The sequence below is a fragment of the Macaca mulatta genome, chromosome 11, assembly GCF_049350105.2.
Source record: "Macaca mulatta isolate MMU2019108-1 chromosome 11, T2T-MMU8v2.0, whole genome shotgun sequence".
Lineage (NCBI taxonomy): Eukaryota > Metazoa > Chordata > Mammalia > Primates > Cercopithecidae > Macaca > Macaca mulatta.
This window is the reverse complement of record NC_133416.1, coordinates 64,414,242-64,431,283: the sequence shown is the minus strand read 5'-3', so window position 1 is coordinate 64,431,283 and position 17,042 is coordinate 64,414,242. Positions and strand designations below refer to the sequence as shown.

The following is a 17,042-nucleotide window of genomic DNA, read 5'->3' as shown; positions in this document are numbered from 1 at the left end:
GTCTCGTATTATATTTTCTTTATTCCTCTAGTTTAGACAGACCAGAGGGAATACCTCTCCCTACCTTGCACTTGAGAGTTGTTCTAGCCAGAAAGTCTTCTTTCTATATAACATAAATCCTTGTTTTACTGCAACTGCAGGTCCAAAATACCTCCGTTTACATACTTCTGGCCATCAATCTTGAGGCATTTATAGTAGTATGCTGATGTTGCGGCTGAATTTTAGGGACTTCTCACACATCTGTCTCCTCTCACCATAGATCCAGGTTTCTTACTATCCCCCTGGACAATATCCTAACTCCAACCAGCAATATCGACCTCTCTCTCACCCGGTGGCCTATAGCCCCCAACGTGGTCAACAGCTGCCTCAGCCATCCCAGCAGCCTGGTAAGAGAAACCACTGGTTTAAGAAGGCAGTGAATAAGGGAAGGGCACACCAGGAAAGAAAGAAGTACCTTCTCCATTAAAATGAAGGTGGGTCTAGGGGCAGGAATGATTAGGGTCCTACAAACAGACCTAGGCTCTCCAGAAAAAGAAAAGATAAAATAGAATGGAGAAGAGAAATTACAGATAGACCGTGACCTCCTAAACATTCATACTAATGTATTTTCTGCCTTGCCCATCTCTAGGTTTACAGCCCATGATGCCTAACCAGCAGCAGGCGGCTTACCAAGGCATGATTGGGGTCCAGCAGCCACAGAACCAGGGCCTGCTCAGCAGCCAGAGGAGCAGCATGGGGGGCCAGATGCAAGGCCTGGTGGTTCAGTACACTCCACTGCCTTCTTACCAAGTGGGTGCATTCTGCATTGGGAAGGATCACCCTAGTCCTTGGCATGAGGAAAAGGAGAGCCTCCCAGGGTCATCCATACTAAAAACTCCAATACTAAAATATTGTCTACTTTCCCTTAGAATGTTTAGGTTTTTTTCCTATGACAGCCCATGGAGTTTGAGAAGAATATTTAAATTGGTCTTTATACAGCCATGGAATGAGTATATGTCCAGGAAAGTAGTGGCTAAAGGAAATCAGGCTCCTTTCTTTATGTCACATGCCCCAAGGGTGGTATTTGGAGAAGGCAGAAATAGAGACAGCTCTGGAAACATTTTCTTTAGGCAGATGGGGAGAACAGGAGGAGGCTGTAAGGTAGGGAAGGAAGTTGTAATGCCCCAATATAGTGACGACTAGGCTGTTTGTGGATGAGCTCAATGCGAATGTGAGTAGTCATTCTCTTCTCTTTCTCACCCAGGTTCCAGTGGGTAGTGACTCGCAAAATGTGGTCCAGCCGCCTTTCCAGCAACCCATGCTGGTTCCTGCGAGCCAGTCTGTGCAAGGAGGCCTCCCAGCAGCAGGGGTACCAGTGTACTATAGCATGATCCCACCTGCTCAGCAGAACGGTACGAGGTGAGGACTCCCAGAGAGCCAGGACATCTCCCATAGACCTTCAGCAATGGTTGCGTCATGGTTTTGTTTCCACTGGCCTAAGAAAGGCAGGGGTAAAGATCCCAGTGGTTCCCTAATTCAGGTAGAATATGAGGGAGTTCATTCTCCTTTTCACTTACTGATTTGACATTTGCATAAGAGGTTATCAGCAGAAAAAAATTCCTGCCTCAGAGACTTATAATTTATGATTTCCTCCATTTTTATTTTTCAAAAGAATGGGACTCAGAACTAGAGGATAAAGACTGCTCATCATTAAGAGAAGAAATTTTTTGGACTGTGATGTGTAACTTTTTCCATGTACTTCTGTTTATCAATGAAACTGATGATGTATCTATTTCTGTATCTATATATACCTGAATATAGGTCATCATGAATAGAATTTTTAGTGGTAGAAGGCACCTTAGAAATTATCTAGTCGACACCCCTTGTTTCATTTTTCTCTCATTTTTAAATGAGGAAATTCCAGCTAGGGCTGTTAAAAAATTTACCTAAATTCACGTAGCTAGTTAGAGGCAGATGTGGAACAAGAACTGGAGTCTGGGCAACTCCATGTGTTTCTATGTGCCTGTCTCCCAGTGTATGTACATTTACCTTTGTCTTTTCCTATATATGTCTCCAGGTTGTTTTGAGTTTGTTTTCTATTTGTCTTTATGTGACTATATTCCTTCTTTTTTTTTTTTTTTTTTTTTTTGGAGATGGAGTCTTGCTCTTGTCACCCAGGCTGGGAGTGCAATCACAATCTCAGCTCACTGCAACCTCCATCTCCTGGGTTCAAGTAATTCTCCTGCCTCAGCCTCCTGGGTAGCTGGGACTACAGGTACGCGCCACCACGCCCAGCTAATTTTTGTATTTTTAGTAGAGACGGGGTTTCACCATGTTGACCAGGTTGGTCTCGAATTCCTGACCTCATGATCTCCCTGCCTTGGCCTCCCAAAGTGCTGGGATTACAGGCGTAAGCCACTGTGCCTGGCTGACTTTTTTTTTTTTTTTCAGTTCAAAAATAATTAGCAATCCTTAGTTTTTGTGTGTGTTTGTTTTTTTTACCCATCTCTCTCTAGCACTCTATGTCTGTGTCTGTGACACTCTCTTTGTCTGTGTTTCTATTGTGTTTCTTGTAATCTCTGTGTGTGCATATGTGCATGTATGTGTGTCTGGTGTTTCCACAGTGTTGAGAAGAGCATGTGTTGCTAACATTCCATCTGTAGCACTGATTAGCAGCTTCCTAATTGAAAGATGATCAAGTACAAATACATATAATTAACTTTGAACTGATGAGTGATTTTAGAAATTGCGTGGCAAATTGGTCTGGGAATGGCTTGAAGCTGCCTCTGCTTCCCATAGGGGAGGACCAGGAAGCAGCAGCTGTTTGCCAGGAGCTGTGTTCGTCCCTCTGCTGCTTCACCACTCCTCTCTTCTCTGTCTTCCCAGCCCTTCTGTAGGGTTTCTGCAACCCCCTGGCTCTGAGCAGTACCAGATGCCTCAGTCTCCCTCTCCCTGCAGTCCACCACAGATGCCACAGCAGTACTCAGGTAAGAGGATAAAGAATTGCGGGTCTTGGGCACTGGCAAGAGCAAACATTGCGGAAGGGCTTATGCTTTAGAGCTGGGAAGGGCAAAAAGAGTTCAGGTATTGAGTCTGTCCCCACTGTGACTCCATCACAAAGAAAAAACAAAGTCTTGGCTGGTGTTTTCCAAGGGTACTGAAGCTGACCTCTCAAGATGACACCTGTAATCCCAGCACTTTGGGAGGCCAAGGCAAGAGGATCACTTCAGCTGAGGAGTTTAAGACCAGCCTAGGCAACACAGCAAGACTTTGACTCTACTAAAAAACTTTTTTAAAAGGCCAGGCATGGTGGCTTATCCCAGCACTTTGGGAGGCCAAGGCGGGTAGATCACTTGAGCCCAGGAGTTTGAGACCAGCCTGGCCAGCATGGCTAAACACCCCATCTCTACTAAAAATACAAAAATTAGCCAGGCATGGTGGCACACGCTTGTCATCTGGCTACTCGGGAGGCTGAGGCACAAGAATCATTTGAACCTGGGAGGCACAGGTTGCAGCTCATGCCACTGCACTCCAGCCTGGGCAACAGAGCGAGACTCAGTCTCAAAAAAAAAAAAAAAAAATTATGGTCGAGTGCGGAGGCTCACGTCTGTAATTCCAACACTTTGACGGGCAGATCACCTGAGGTCAGGAGTTCAAGACCAGCCTGGCAAACATGGTGAAACCCCACTTCTACTAAAAATACAAAAATTAGCTGGGCATGGTGGCGTGCACCTGTAATCCCAGCTACTCAGGAGGCTGAGGCACAAGAAATGCTTGAACCCAGGAGGCAGAGGTTGCAGTGAGCCTAGATGGTGCCACTGCACTCCAGCCTAGGCAACAGAGCAAGACTCTGTCTCAAAAAACAAACAAACAAACAAACAAACAAACAAAACAAGCCAAGCATGGTGATGCGCCCAGTAGTCACAGCTACTCAGGAGTCTGAGGGGGAACAGTCGCTTGAGCCTGGGGGGTCAAGGCTGTAAGGAGCTGGGATCGTGCCATTGCACTCCAGCCTGAATGGACCCAGATAGGGAGTTGGGACCCTGTCTCTAGGGGAAATAAAAAAGAAATGACATTTGTTGCCTCAGCCCTGAAAAGCTATGTCTTTGAATTCTTAGTTTTCTTTTTCTTTTTTTTTTTTCCTTTTTTTTTTATCTGAATCTAGCACTATACTCACATGCCTTTGGGTCATGAAATGAAGACACAGGAGACCTGTGTCTTCTGTACTTATCCTTCGTATTGACAGCATTTCTTTTCTCTTGGAAGTGTGAGGGAAGTAGATAAAATACTTTTTAACTTACAGCTTAGATTTGTTTAGCAGCTTTTAGTGTGTGCTCACATACATTGTAACATTTTAATTCTCACCATAACTTTGTGAGGAGGAAATTTAAAACTCAAAGAAATTAAATGACTTGCCTAAAGTCACAATCCTCTAACTTGAATTTGGATCTTTTGACTTTCCACATCCTGTACTAAGTCTTCAACACATTTTCAACACATTTTTTTACTTAGTTTCTTTCTCTCCAGTGGAAAATGAATGGACGTCATGTTACACAGCTAAAGGCCCTCTTTGAAGAGGCCAGCCATTCCAAGTTAGTAAGTTTATGCCATGCAGCCTTTCACTGCCTTTGCCAAGAATTCCCCTAACACACAAGTACAGCTGCCCTTGTTTGTATCCCTTTTACCCTACTCTGAAATAGCAGTGCACTGCAGTTAAAGAAACTTCAGGGGTCTGTGTGCAGTGGTACACACCTGTAATCCCAGCACTTTGGGAGGCCAAGGCGGGAGAATTTCTTGAAGCCAGGAGTTCAAGACAAGCATGGGCAACAAAGCAAGACCCTATCTCTACAAAAATTTTAAAAATTAGCTGGGCATGGTGGCATGTGCTTTTAGTTTGTCCCAGCTACTTGAGAGACTGAGGCAGGAAGATCACTTGAGCCCAGGTGTTTGAGGCTGCAGTGAGCTATGATGGTGCCACTGCATCACGGTGATGTCACCCTATCATCATGGAGAGCAAGACCCTGTCTCAAAAAAAAAAAAAAAAAATCTGGAAGGAAGGGAGTCTTTGTTTTTTCTTTTCTTTTCTTTTCTTTTGATATATATATATTTTTTGAGACAGAGTCTCGCTCTGTTGCCCAGGCTGGAGTGCAGTGGCGCAATCTCGGCTCACTGCAACCTCCCCCTCCCAGGTTCAAGCAGTTCTCCTCCCTCAGCCTCCTGAGTAGCTGGGACTACAGGCGCCTGCCACCACGCCCGGCTAATTTTTTTTTTTTTTTTTTTTTTTTTTTTTTTTTTTAGTAAAGGCGGGGTTTCATCATGTTGGCCAGACTGGTCTTGAACTCCTGACCTCAGGTGATCCACCCGCCTTGGCCTCCCAAAGTGCTAGGATTACAGGCGTTGAGCCATCTTCCCAGCCCAGCTTGGGAAGGAAGTCTTTTTTTTTTTTTTTCTCAAGACAGACTCTCTCTCTGTCACCCAGGCTGGAGTGCAGTGGCGCAATCTCGGCCACTGCAGCCTCCGCCTCCCAGGTTCAAGCAGTTCTCCTCCCTCAGCCTCCCGAGTAGCTGGGATTACAGGCACATGCCGCCACGCCTGGCTAATTTTTAAATTTTTAGTAGAGACGGGGTTTCACCATGTTGGCCAGGATGGGCCTGATCTGACCTCGTGATCTGCCCGCCTCCGCAGGAAGTCTGAATTTAGCCTCCAACCATCTCCTTTCCACTCTATCGTGGGAATGTCAGAGTGCCCTCTTCTGGTGAGAGGGAGATATTTTGTCAATTTTCCCCATTTAGAAATGGAATATTTTCAGTTGAAGATTGTTTGTACCCTCACTATGTTGGATGCTGTGGCGTAGATTCCAGAATTAATGTTACTCATTAGACATGATCAGTTCTTACCTTTAAGGAGCAATGACTTCCAGGCCAGGCACGGTGTTTCATGCCTGTAATCCCATCACTGTGGGTGGCCAACGAGGGTGGGTCACTTGAGGCCAGGAGTTCGAGACCAGCCAGCCTGGCCAACATGGCAAAACCCCATCTCTATTAAAAATACAAAAATTAGCCGGGCATGGGGGTGCACGTCTGTAATCCCAGCTACTTGGAAGACTGAGGCACGAGAATCGCTTGAACCCAGGAGGCAGAGGTTGCAGTGAGCCGAGATTGCGCCACTGCACTCCAGCCTGGGCAACAGAGCGAGACTGTCTCAAAACAACAAAACAAAAAAAGGAGCAATGACTTCTGCCTTCATACAGGCTGAGGTTTTTAATTCAAAAGTCCTTAATTTTTATTATGTTATTGGTCTCTCTGGCTGTTTCTCCTAGTGTCCGCCAGGGGCACTTGGCCTTAAAATTTCCAGTGGGGTATGGAAATTGCAGAAAGCAGCTCCAAGAAGCACTGTAGCCTGTGGTGGTGCTGGGTACCGCAGAGCATTTTTTCTCCTGCACGTACTTGTAGGTATACTTGTATGTGCATTTTTCTGTGTATCCTTTGTGGTATGTCCTTATATCTACTGGGTCACTGTGGTTACATCTATTCATCTTCAAATGCAAGGTCTTTGAACCATAAACAAATCAAGTGAAAATAATTTTTCATTACCTACTCTGGCCATCATACTAGGTTAATTTAAGTAAACTAAAACCAGTTCTGGAAGTTGGCAACACTAGAAATCTGGACTAGGATTAGAAGAAAGAGATAATTAACGTAGGCTTCCCACATCAAAAGAAATGGGGAATCCCTCTTTATCGTCTGTTTTCCTTGTTTCTTTGGAATTTTCTCAGTTTTATCTCCTTTGTTCCTAGTTACCCTGGTTGATCCTAGGCTTCTGACTGACCCCTTGTACTTTTCCTAGATAGTGGGACCTTGTGTTCTACCCATATCATCTAAAAGACTGTATTCACCATATCATCGATTTTACAGGTCTTTAATCCCTGCTTGTGGAAATCTAAGAGGAAGTGGAAAAAGGGAAACAAGTGCTTCTTCTGCCTTGTTTACCCTATACTGAAAAGATAGACTGCAGGCATAACCCACAAGGGCCCGTCTGTCACCTTCAGAGGACAGTTACCCGCCCTTCTCTCATGTAGCAACATGGTCACTTTTCCAAAAATAAAGGCAGGGATTAGGATTGGCTGTTCCTGGAACAACTGTTCTGGTTTATTAATACATTTTTGTAGTTGCCCCAGGCCTAAACTTTAATTCCTTCACTATAGTATGAGACATAACTCTAACCCCAGGAAAAACTCCCATTAAAATGATGAGTTGCAGGTCCCTTGAGGTTTCTACAGGGGTGCTTGTCTGGGGAAGATGCACGCAGACATGAAATGGCAGTGATACCTATACAGAGACTCCCAATTCACAGTGACACAGCAGCATGGACAGAGTGAAATGCATACAGAAATAGCCTCTCACATATTTACTGGCTCATTGTTTAGCTGAGGGGTTTCCAAAGCTGAGACTGCTCTTTTGTCTTCCATTTAGTGAAGATATCCTACTCCTGCACCAAAAAAAAGGAAAAATACCAAGATATTATTGGTTTCTATCTTTTAATTTGGGAAAGATGCCTGTGGATTTTATTTTTCTGAACAATTCCTTTCCATAGATGTGATTTCTGGTGGTAAGAAAGCCTATCAGTCTTCTACCTCAGTGATTTAAAAAAACAAAAAAACAATAACAAAAAACAATTCTGCCAGATATAAATGTCATCTGTTTGTATTTATGCGGTTTGCTGTGCCCAATCGACCTTTCTGCCCAGGTTTAATGATGCCACTTAAAAAGCCATTCACACGTCCCCTCTCCTTTCAGAGCTTTCAAGCTGAAATTGATTTCCTTATTCAACCCCCCTCTCCCCCTTCCCACCCGCTGCCAACCCATGCTCCTTCCCCCAACCTGATTATATGGAAGTGCTGTCACTGGGCAGTGGGTTTTTTTTTTTTTTGCCACGTCTATTAAGAAGTAGCGACAGTTCAGCTGCTAACAGATGCCACCTGCTTTGGGCTCAAGGAAGAGAAGCATAAAAATCAGCTCATCAGTGGAGTAGTGCTCTGTGTCCTCAGCTAAGTGAAGGAACAATGCTTCAGGCCAGCAGGGGAGGACTCAGTGTGGGGAGGAGCTCAGGACAGGCTGCAACTAAAAACCCAGGCTTTGTTTTTGTTGGGATCAGAGATAATAATATGAGGACTTTGTTTTGTTTCCCTTTCTCTGTGACCTCCCTAATAGCTCCTTATGGCTACCTGCTGGTATTAGAAAGAGCTTCCACTGCCTTGCTTATGCTTATTCCTACACACTCACCCCCTTCTCCACCTTTCCTGGCCCAGAGCATTAGGCTCAGATTATGAGCTACTTTCTAGAAAAACAATAGATTTAATTATTCTTACATTGGACCCTCTGGTAGCAATGAGGTATTTGAATACCTTCTAGAAAAACAATAGATTTAATTATTTTTACATTAGACCCTCAAGTAGCAATGAGGTATTTGAATAAGGTCAATTGCAATTTTGTTGGTACAGGATGTGAGCGAGTCTTAGGATGGGGAAATAAAATGCCCCGAAAAACTACAGTAAGGGGGCAGTTGTTAAATGCATGACACTCCACAACTGTGCAGTGTTCCTATGGCCCTACTACAATCTATGCCCATGAATACTCTGTCCACCTTGGCAGGAGATGGGGATATCTGAGCCTGTTGCACTGAGTGTTTGTGCTCTCTGATTGGATGAATCCTAGAGGACCAGGGGTACAAATTGGCTGGGGAATATGATATGACAGATCTTGTCTCCTGAGCTTCTCTCTCAGACCTCCCACCATTTCTTTTCCCTTCTTTTGACTGATACTACCTGAGAAAAACAATCAACTCACTTCCCAGCATGACTGGTGCCCAGGGCAGAGGCTGCAACATTTCCTGTCACAGGAAGCAATTTGATGACAACAGCGGTGGCAGCCCTGGAGCATCAAGCCATGAAAACAGCAGCATTGCAGCAGGTTTTCAAGCTAGTAACCCCCAATGTCCATTTCTCCACCACCACCCACATGTGAATTCAGCCTCAACAGGAATAGAGCCTGGGAGGTCAGGAACAAACCCTCACTCTAGACAGTCCCTTGCCAGGAAGCAGAGCTCCAGCCCATCCCTCCCAGCAGGAACTGTCCATCAAACTGTTTGACCCTGACTCTTTATCTTGCTTTTCACCATGAAGATTTGGGTCTTAATGTTCCTCCTTATTAAGGCCTTTCCTTCTCCCACCCTGTGGGAGGGTGAGTCTCTCCATGGTTGCTAGTGCCAAAACCTCAAGGTCGCATTTAGTCAGTCACTTGAACCTGTCAGTGTAACCTTCAAAAGGTCTGACTCTCACTCCATTCCTGCTGGCATTGCCCTAATTTCAAATCTTTTCATTCTGTTTCAGCAGGCTTTTTTTTTTTTTTTTTTTTTTTTTTTTTTTGAGACAGGGTCTCATTCTGTCACCCAGTCTGGAGTGCAATGGCATAATCACAGCTCACGGCAGCCTCGACCTCCCAGGCTCACATGATCCTCTCACCTCAGCCTCCTGAGTTGCTGAGACTACAGGTGCATGCCACCATGCCCAGCTAATTTTTGTATTTTCTGTAGAGACAGGGTTTCACCATGTTGCCCAGGCTAGTCTTGAACTCCTGGGCTCAAGCAGTCCACCTGCCTTGGCTTCCCAAAGTGCTGGGATTACAGCCATGAGCCATTGTGCCCGACCTTCAGTAGCTTCCTAAATGGTCTTTCTTGCTACTAGTCTCTCTCCCTAGCTATCCTGCATTCGGCCATTTGTGTTAGCTCTCCAAAGCACAGGTCTCCCAACACCTACAGGATAAAGTTCAAACATCTTACCAGAATGTGCTTCAAACTCTGACACCAACTATTTGTTTAATGTCTGACTCCTTAATAGACTGTCCATTCTATCAGGACAGGGACAGCTTTATTTCTTGTACACTCAGTGCCCAACATAGGAACTAGCACATAGCAAATGTTCAATAAGTGTTTGTTAACTTAAACAAACACTTTTTAAACGTGTCTCAGGGCCGGGCGCGGTGGCTCAAGCCTGTAATCCCAGCACTTTGGGAGGCTGAGACGGGTGGATCACGAGATCAGGAGATCAAGACCATCCTGGCTAACACAGTGAAACCCCGTCTCTACTAAAAAATACAAAAAAAAAACTAGCCGGGCGAGGTGGCGGGTGCCTGTAGTCCCAGCTACTCGGGAGGCTGAGGCAGGAGAATGGCGTGAACCCGGGAGGCGGAGCTTGCAGTGAGCTGAGATCTGGCCACTGCACTCCAGCCTGGGCTACAGAGTGAGACTCCGTCTCAATAAATAAATAAATAAATAAATAAATAAATAAATAAATAAATAAACGTGTCTCATCTCCTCCTGCTTCCCCTACGTGGCCCCTGTGTCTTAGCACCTTGAATCATTTGTCATTTCCTGAATATGACATACATTTCCATACTGTTCCCTCCGCTTGAAATGTTTCCCAACTTACCCCATTCTTGGCCAAGACATACTTTCTGGGTCTGGCATAGTAAAACTATGTGCATTTATCTTCTCCAGAACAACCAGAGGTCACTGGCTTATCTACAGCCATTACCAGAAAAGCCTGCACGTGTCTGCAGCCCTGGCCCATGACCCAGACCAGAACCCGTACAATGCCTAGACATTTGAGCAGTCTCACCTGGGCATTTGGTTATAGCCAGTATTGACAGAATGGAGTAGTTTTCTGCCAAGCATACCAAAGTACCCCTCATCAGGTGAAGGCCAGGGGAACACTGGCATCTGGGGCTCATATCCCTTCCCCTCAAACTTCTACTGGTTTGAGAAGATGGAGTCAGAAGCCACATCAGCAGCCATCTCAGGTTCCTGGCAAGATGTAGCTTGAGTGACCCTGAGGCAATGGGTGGATTTGTTTGCTGCTTTCCCACTCAGGGCTAGCTGGAAGGCAAAAATACAGTTTGAATTTGTAACCGTTTTCTTCCCGCCCTTCAGGAGTGTCACCTTCTGGACCAGGTGTGGTGGTCATGCAGCTGAATGTCCCTAATGGACCCCAGCCCCCTCAGAACCCATCCATGGTCCAGTGGAGTCATTGTAAATACTACAGCATGGACCAGCGGGGGCAGAAGCCTGGAGACCTGTACAGTCCTGACAGCAGCCCCCAGGTGAGTGCAGCACTCAGCCTTGGCAAGGAGATGACCTTATTCTTCCCAGGGTGCAATGTTTGCTATTGACTGAGCAACCTCTTTTACGTATCTTTTCCTGGGTACTTTTTGGGGAGAAACACAAGAAATAGAGAGCATCTTCTTTTAAGGAACCTAATATCTAAGGTGGCAGATGGGATATACACTTGAAAATGCTCAGAGAATACTTAAATCAATGTGCCAGAAGTGGATATTAAAATAACATAAATGGGCCGGGCGCGGTGGCTCACACCTGTAATCCCAGCACTTTGGGAGGATGAGGTGGGAGGATCACTTGATGTCAGGAGTTTGAGACCAACATGGTGATACCCCGTCTCTACTAAAAAGTAACAAATTAGCCAGGCGTGGTGGTGGGCACCCGTAATCCCAGCTACTCAGAAGGCTGAGAGGCAGGAGAATCGCTTGAACCCGGGAGGTGTAGGTTGCAGTGAGCCAAGATTGCACCGCTGCACTCCAGCCTGCCTGGGTAATAGAGCAAGACTCCACCTCAAAAAAATAAAATAAAAATAAAATAGCATAAATGAATTAAGGTCTGAGGTTGCAGTTTGAAGGAAGAGTCTGACTTTGGCAGAGTTCAGCAAGAGAAACTGATTTCCTGAGAGAGGTGAATTTTAAGCTAAGCCATAGGAATATCCAGAGGGTAACGTTTGATGTTTATCGTGTGCTCCTCTTTTCCACAGGCCAACACACAAATGAGCAGCAGCCCTGTCACATCTCCTACCCAGTCTCCAGCACCCTCTCCTGTCACCAGCCTCAGCAGTGTCTGCACAGGACTCAGTCCCCTGCCTGTCCTCACACAGTTCCCCCGGCCTGGGGGTCCAGCACAGGGTAGGGGCTTAGATTAGTGCTGGCTGCTGTGGAATTCACCTTTCACATCCCATTCCCAGTTGCAGAGATTGAAAGAGTAACAACAGGCAGGGGACCAGTGTGGATGATCCAGTTCTGGGAGCTAACTTAACATCCCTGTATAGGCCTTGGACACTTGCCACTTTCTAGTGCTGTCCATACTTAACTTTCTTTAGCCTTCTTTACATACTTAGTACTTACAACCAAGTAGGTGAAAAGAGCTGGGGAAAATAAGTTCACTGAACTTTCTAATGACCAAAGAGTTTAACCTAACATCAATACCAAGTCCGAGGGCTGGGAATGTGGGGCTTTGTAAGAAACAGTATGGTCTTAGAAAAGGAAACACTAGATTTGGTTTCAGAAGTTCCAGTCTCACCACTAACTAGCTTCGCGATGTTCAACAAGTTAATTAAACTCAACTCAGAACTAGACCTCAGTTCCTAGTCTATAAAATGGAGTTAATCACACGTAAGATGGGAATTTTATCTGCTTTCTGCCCTAGCTGTCACAAGCAGTATAAAAATGAGAATGTAGTTTAAAAACTTTAAAGTGCTCTGAAGGCCGGGCGCGGTGGCTCAAGCCTGTAATCCCAGCACTTTGGGAGGCCGAGACGGGCGGATCACAAGGTCAGGAGATCGAGACCATCCTGGCTAACACGGTGAAACCTCGTCTCTATTAAGAAATACAAAAAACTAGCCGGGCGAGGTGGCGGGCGCCAGTAGTCCCAGCTACTCGGGAGGCTGAGGCAGGAGAATGGCGTGAACCTGGGAGGCGGGGCTTGCAGTGAGCTGAGATCCGGCCACTGCACTCCAGCCTGGGTGACAGAGCAAGACTCCGTCTCAAAAAAAAAAAAAAAAAACTTTAAAGTGCTCTGAAATGTAATATTTATCAATAATAGGTAACACTTAATGGTACTTAATATGTACCAGGCATCGCTATAAATGCTTTACGTGTCTTATATTTTTTTAACCTTCCCAGCAACATTAATGAGGGAAAAAAATACCCAACATCGTATTTCCAGTAACAGAGTCACTATTTTAACCTAGGCAGTCTGGCTCCAAGTCTATGCTCTTGTCTACTGTACTTATATTGTCTCTCACGAGTCGGAAGGTTGAACCCTGGGTTTAGGGGTTGGGAGAATCTATATAAGAGATATAAGACAGCTGGCCGGGCGCGGTGGCTCAAGCCTGTAATCCCAGCACTTTGGGAGGCCGAGACGGGCGGATCACGAGGTCAGGAGATCGAAACCATCCTGGCTAACACGGTGAAACCCCGTCTCTATTAAGAAATACAAAAAACTAGCCGGGCGAGGTGGCGGGCGCCTGTAGTCCCAGCTACTCGGGAGGCTGAGGCCGGAGAATGGCGTGAACCCGGGAGGCGGAGCTTGCAGTGAGCTGAGATCCGGCCACTGCACTTCAGCCTGGGCAACAGAGCGAGACTCCGTCTCAAAAAAAAAAAAAAAAAAATTAATAAAAAAAAAAAAAAAGACAGCTGGGCGTGGTGGCTCACGCCTGTAATCCCAGCACTTTGGGAGGCCAGGGCAGGTGGATCACCTGAGGTCAGGAGTTCGAGACCAGCGTGGCCAACGTGGTGAAACCCTGTCTCTACTAAAAGTTTTAAAAAAAATTAGCCAGGGGTGGTGGCACATGCTTGTAATCCCAGCTACTTGGGAGGCTGAAGCAGGAGAATCGCTTCCTAGGAGGCAGAGGTTGCAGTGAGCCAAGATCATGCCATTGCACTCCAGCCTGGGTGACGAGTGAAACTCTGTCTCAAAAAAAAGAAAAGAGAGAGAGAGATAAAAGACATGCATAACGGTTTGTAAGTTTCTTCCCTGGTCATTTTTATAGGACTGTTGTCTACAATGGATAGAGCCTTTCTTCAAGGATGATGGGACCTACTAGTCCCATTTGTCTGTGAGATACAGTTGACAGCCAAAGGATTTAGGAAGAAAAACATCTCTTATACCAGTCACATGGGCATTTCCATCATAGAAAATTAGGAATAGCATGCATTATTGCTGTCTATCTCCAAAGCCCCTTTAAGTCTTATAAAAGTCATACTATGAAGCTTAAGCTCCCAGAAAACCAATTGCTCTTACTCCCTAGGTGATGGGCGCTACTCCCTTTTGGGCCAGCCATTACAGTACAATCTGTCCATCTGCCCTCCCTTACTCCATGGCCAGTCAACTTACACGGTGCACCAGGTAAGGGTGTCCACCAGCAACTGTAGGGCCGTCAGACCCCTCTTCTTATTTGGATGCCTGTCTCTGAGCTTCAACCAGCTGGGTGTACAAGGGAAATAACACAGAATGAACAAAGCAGGAGCCTTGCCCTACCTCCTGTACTCATGTCTCCCACCCGACCCCCATGCCAAGAGGGAGGGGCTCTTTGTTTCTGAGTCGCTGCTCCATGGCCAACCTGACTGCCTGGTGGGGTGGGGTCCTCTGGGTTGGTGCTACTCCACAATCTCTCAGGCAGACATTGTGATGCAAGTCAATGTTGTTTACATGGGATGAGAGTCGTCTTTCAAATGTTGAAGGGACAGAGTGGATTGAAGCATGGAAACCGGGGCAAGAGACAAGCACTCAAATCTGCCTCCACTGACCTGGGGACAGCAGATGTCGGTGAGTCACAGGATGCTGAATCCCCAAGAGAAGGTGCCCACCCTTCCAGCCCTTAATTACCAGTCCAGCATGAGTGGGAAAAGCCAGCTTAGGATGGGGAGTGGAAGTGGGACCCTTTGTGCTCAAAAGCAAGCAGAAATTGGAGAAGTGAAGTATCTCAGTCCTCCTTACCAAGCCATCTCAGATTGTGAGGAAGATCATGGTAAAAAGTGGGAATAACACAATTATGGGAGTTGCCTCTTATTAACAAAGAGTTTTCTAATTAGTGTCCTGTCCCTAATCTACAACATCTACCTTTGGTAGTCCTAGACCCAGTTTAGGAGAAGATTGGTAGAGAATATGGGGGAGGAACGCTCATCCTGCAAGCCTCCCACTAGGTGAACAAGATCTGTCTTGGGATTTGGAGCAATTTCCTAAACAAGGAAAGGAAGGGAAACTGACTTCCTGAGATGATAAGAAGGAAGAATCTATTTGAGCCAGCCTCTGAGTGGGAAGGGAACTATGGAACATATTTCAGATTGATACATTATTGTTAAAGAACATTAGCAAAAGCCACATTTTCTTCATAGCAATAGCACCTTATGAGAGAACTGAGGTATAGGTTCTCAGCTCAGAAACCCGGGATTCTGATTCCTAGTCCCTTCTTGCCTACATCTCTGGGCTAGGAGAAAAAGGTTCATTGTTTTTCTCCTAGTTGCCCTGATCAGAGCTGGGATGGTGGGAAGGGGAAGAAAGGGCTAAGAGAGAAAGGCCAGACTTTTGAAAACATTGTATACAGATTTGGTCAGCTGGACACTTCTCTGCCGGGCTGCTGTCCAGTCTTTCCTGTCCTACTCGTCTCACAACCATATCCTCTCTCCTCCCCTTCCAGTCCTGGGGCGGGTGCTGGAGGTGACAGATCTCCCTGAGGGCATCACCCGTACCGAGGCGGACAAACTCTTCACGCAGCTCGCCATGTCCGGCGCCAAGATCCAGTGGCTCAAGGATGCTCAGGGGCTACCTGGAGGGGGTGGGGGGGACAACAGTGGGACTGCTGAGAATGGCCGCCACTCGGACCTCGCTGCCTTGTACACCATTGTGGCTGTGTTCCCCAGCCCCCTGGCTGCCCAAAATGCCTCCCTTCGTCTCAACAACTCCGTGAGTCGCTTCAAACTTCGAATGGCCAAAAAGAACTATGACCTGAGGATCCTGGAGCGAGCCAGCTCCCAATAAATGGAGGAGGGGAAAGGGACTGTCACAGAAGGAGCAAGGGCAGGGTGGAGGGGGTTGAAGGATCCTGACAGACCATGGACAGAGGCAAGTAAGGAGACTGATGTTAAACTGGAGCCTAAGACAGTGATGAAGATGGAAACAGATACCCACACTGGCATTGGACTCCTTCTTGCTCCCCTGCCATGGGTCCCCTCTTTTTCCCTGGTTGACCCCCACCCTTGCATCACTCTTCTTCCCATCCTATCCTCTTCTTTTTTTTTTTTTTTTTTTTGAGACGGAGTTTCACTCTTGTCGCCCAAGCTGGAGTGCAGTGGCACGATCTTGGCTCACTGCAACCTCCAGCTTCTGGGTTCAAGTGATTCTTCTGCCTCAGCCTCCCAAGTAGCTGGCACTACAGACATGCGCCACCATGCCTGGCTAATTTTTGTATTTTTAGTAGAGACGGAGTTTCACCATATTGGCCAGGCTGGTCTCAAACTCCTGACCTCAGGTGATCCGCCCGCCTTGGCCTCCCAAAGTGCTGGGATTACAGGTGTGAGCCACTGTGCCCGGCCCCCATCCTCTTCTATCATTTTTTAAATCTCTTCTCCCATCATAAAATTAATTTCTCTCATAATTTTGGTCAGGTAGAATTGGGAAAGTCCCACACTCTCCTCCTATTACCTTAACATCCCAAGCTTCCTTTCCTTTTTTGGTCTTTATGAATATATTTATATGGACAGAATTAAGATAAACAAAATTGAGTTCCCCATTCTCTCACTTCCCCATGTTGTCTTCCTAGACCCCACAGAGTTAAAACTTGGGACTCCCCTGGCCCCCACCAGAACACTTGTATATTGTTTGTTTGAGGTTCGTGCCGCAGTAACAGACACAGTATTTAATTGCACATACAGATGTTTGCTGGGTATATTCACTGTAAATTTTATTTAATCTGGTTTTTTGTTTGTTTGGGGGTTATTTGGGGGGAGGTTGGTTTTGTTTTTAAATATAAAAAAAAAAAATCTGTCACTGGACATCAGTCACTGTTTCTCTGTTGCCACCCTAGAATGGGTAAAGGGTTGGAGGCCCTGGGTAGGTATAGTCCTACAGCTGTTGGAGGTGTTTGTCGTGGGTTGGGATGGCTTTCTCTAGCATACGCACACTATTTTTAACACAATTCCCTCTGTCTCATCCTCTTCCCTGTACAC

The 17,042-nt window shown here is 46.1% G+C and overlaps 1 protein-coding gene across 50 annotated transcripts in view; it reads left to right on the top strand.

Moving 5' to 3' along the window:
- Positions 1-16,868, top strand: part of R3HDM2 (R3H domain containing 2) — a 182,398-nt gene extending 165,530 nt beyond the window's left edge. For all 50 annotated transcript variants that reach the window (XM_077954621.1, XM_077954610.1, XM_077954618.1 and 47 more), the window contains 9 exons: positions 260-386; positions 629-789; positions 1,244-1,398; positions 2,866-2,966; positions 10,966-11,135; positions 11,855-12,002; positions 14,126-14,223; positions 14,559-14,643; positions 15,515-16,868. In XM_077954621.1, the coding sequence (XP_077810747.1) occupies positions 260-386; positions 629-789; positions 1,244-1,398; positions 2,866-2,966; positions 10,966-11,135; positions 11,855-12,002; positions 14,126-14,223; positions 14,559-14,643; positions 15,515-15,855 (1,386 nt within the window). In that variant the 3' untranslated portion in view covers positions 15,856-16,868. The remainder of the gene's footprint in view (positions 1-259; positions 387-628; positions 790-1,243; positions 1,399-2,865; positions 2,967-10,965; positions 11,136-11,854; positions 12,003-14,125; positions 14,224-14,558; positions 14,644-15,514) is intronic.
- Positions 16,869-17,042: the final 174 nt, after the last annotated feature.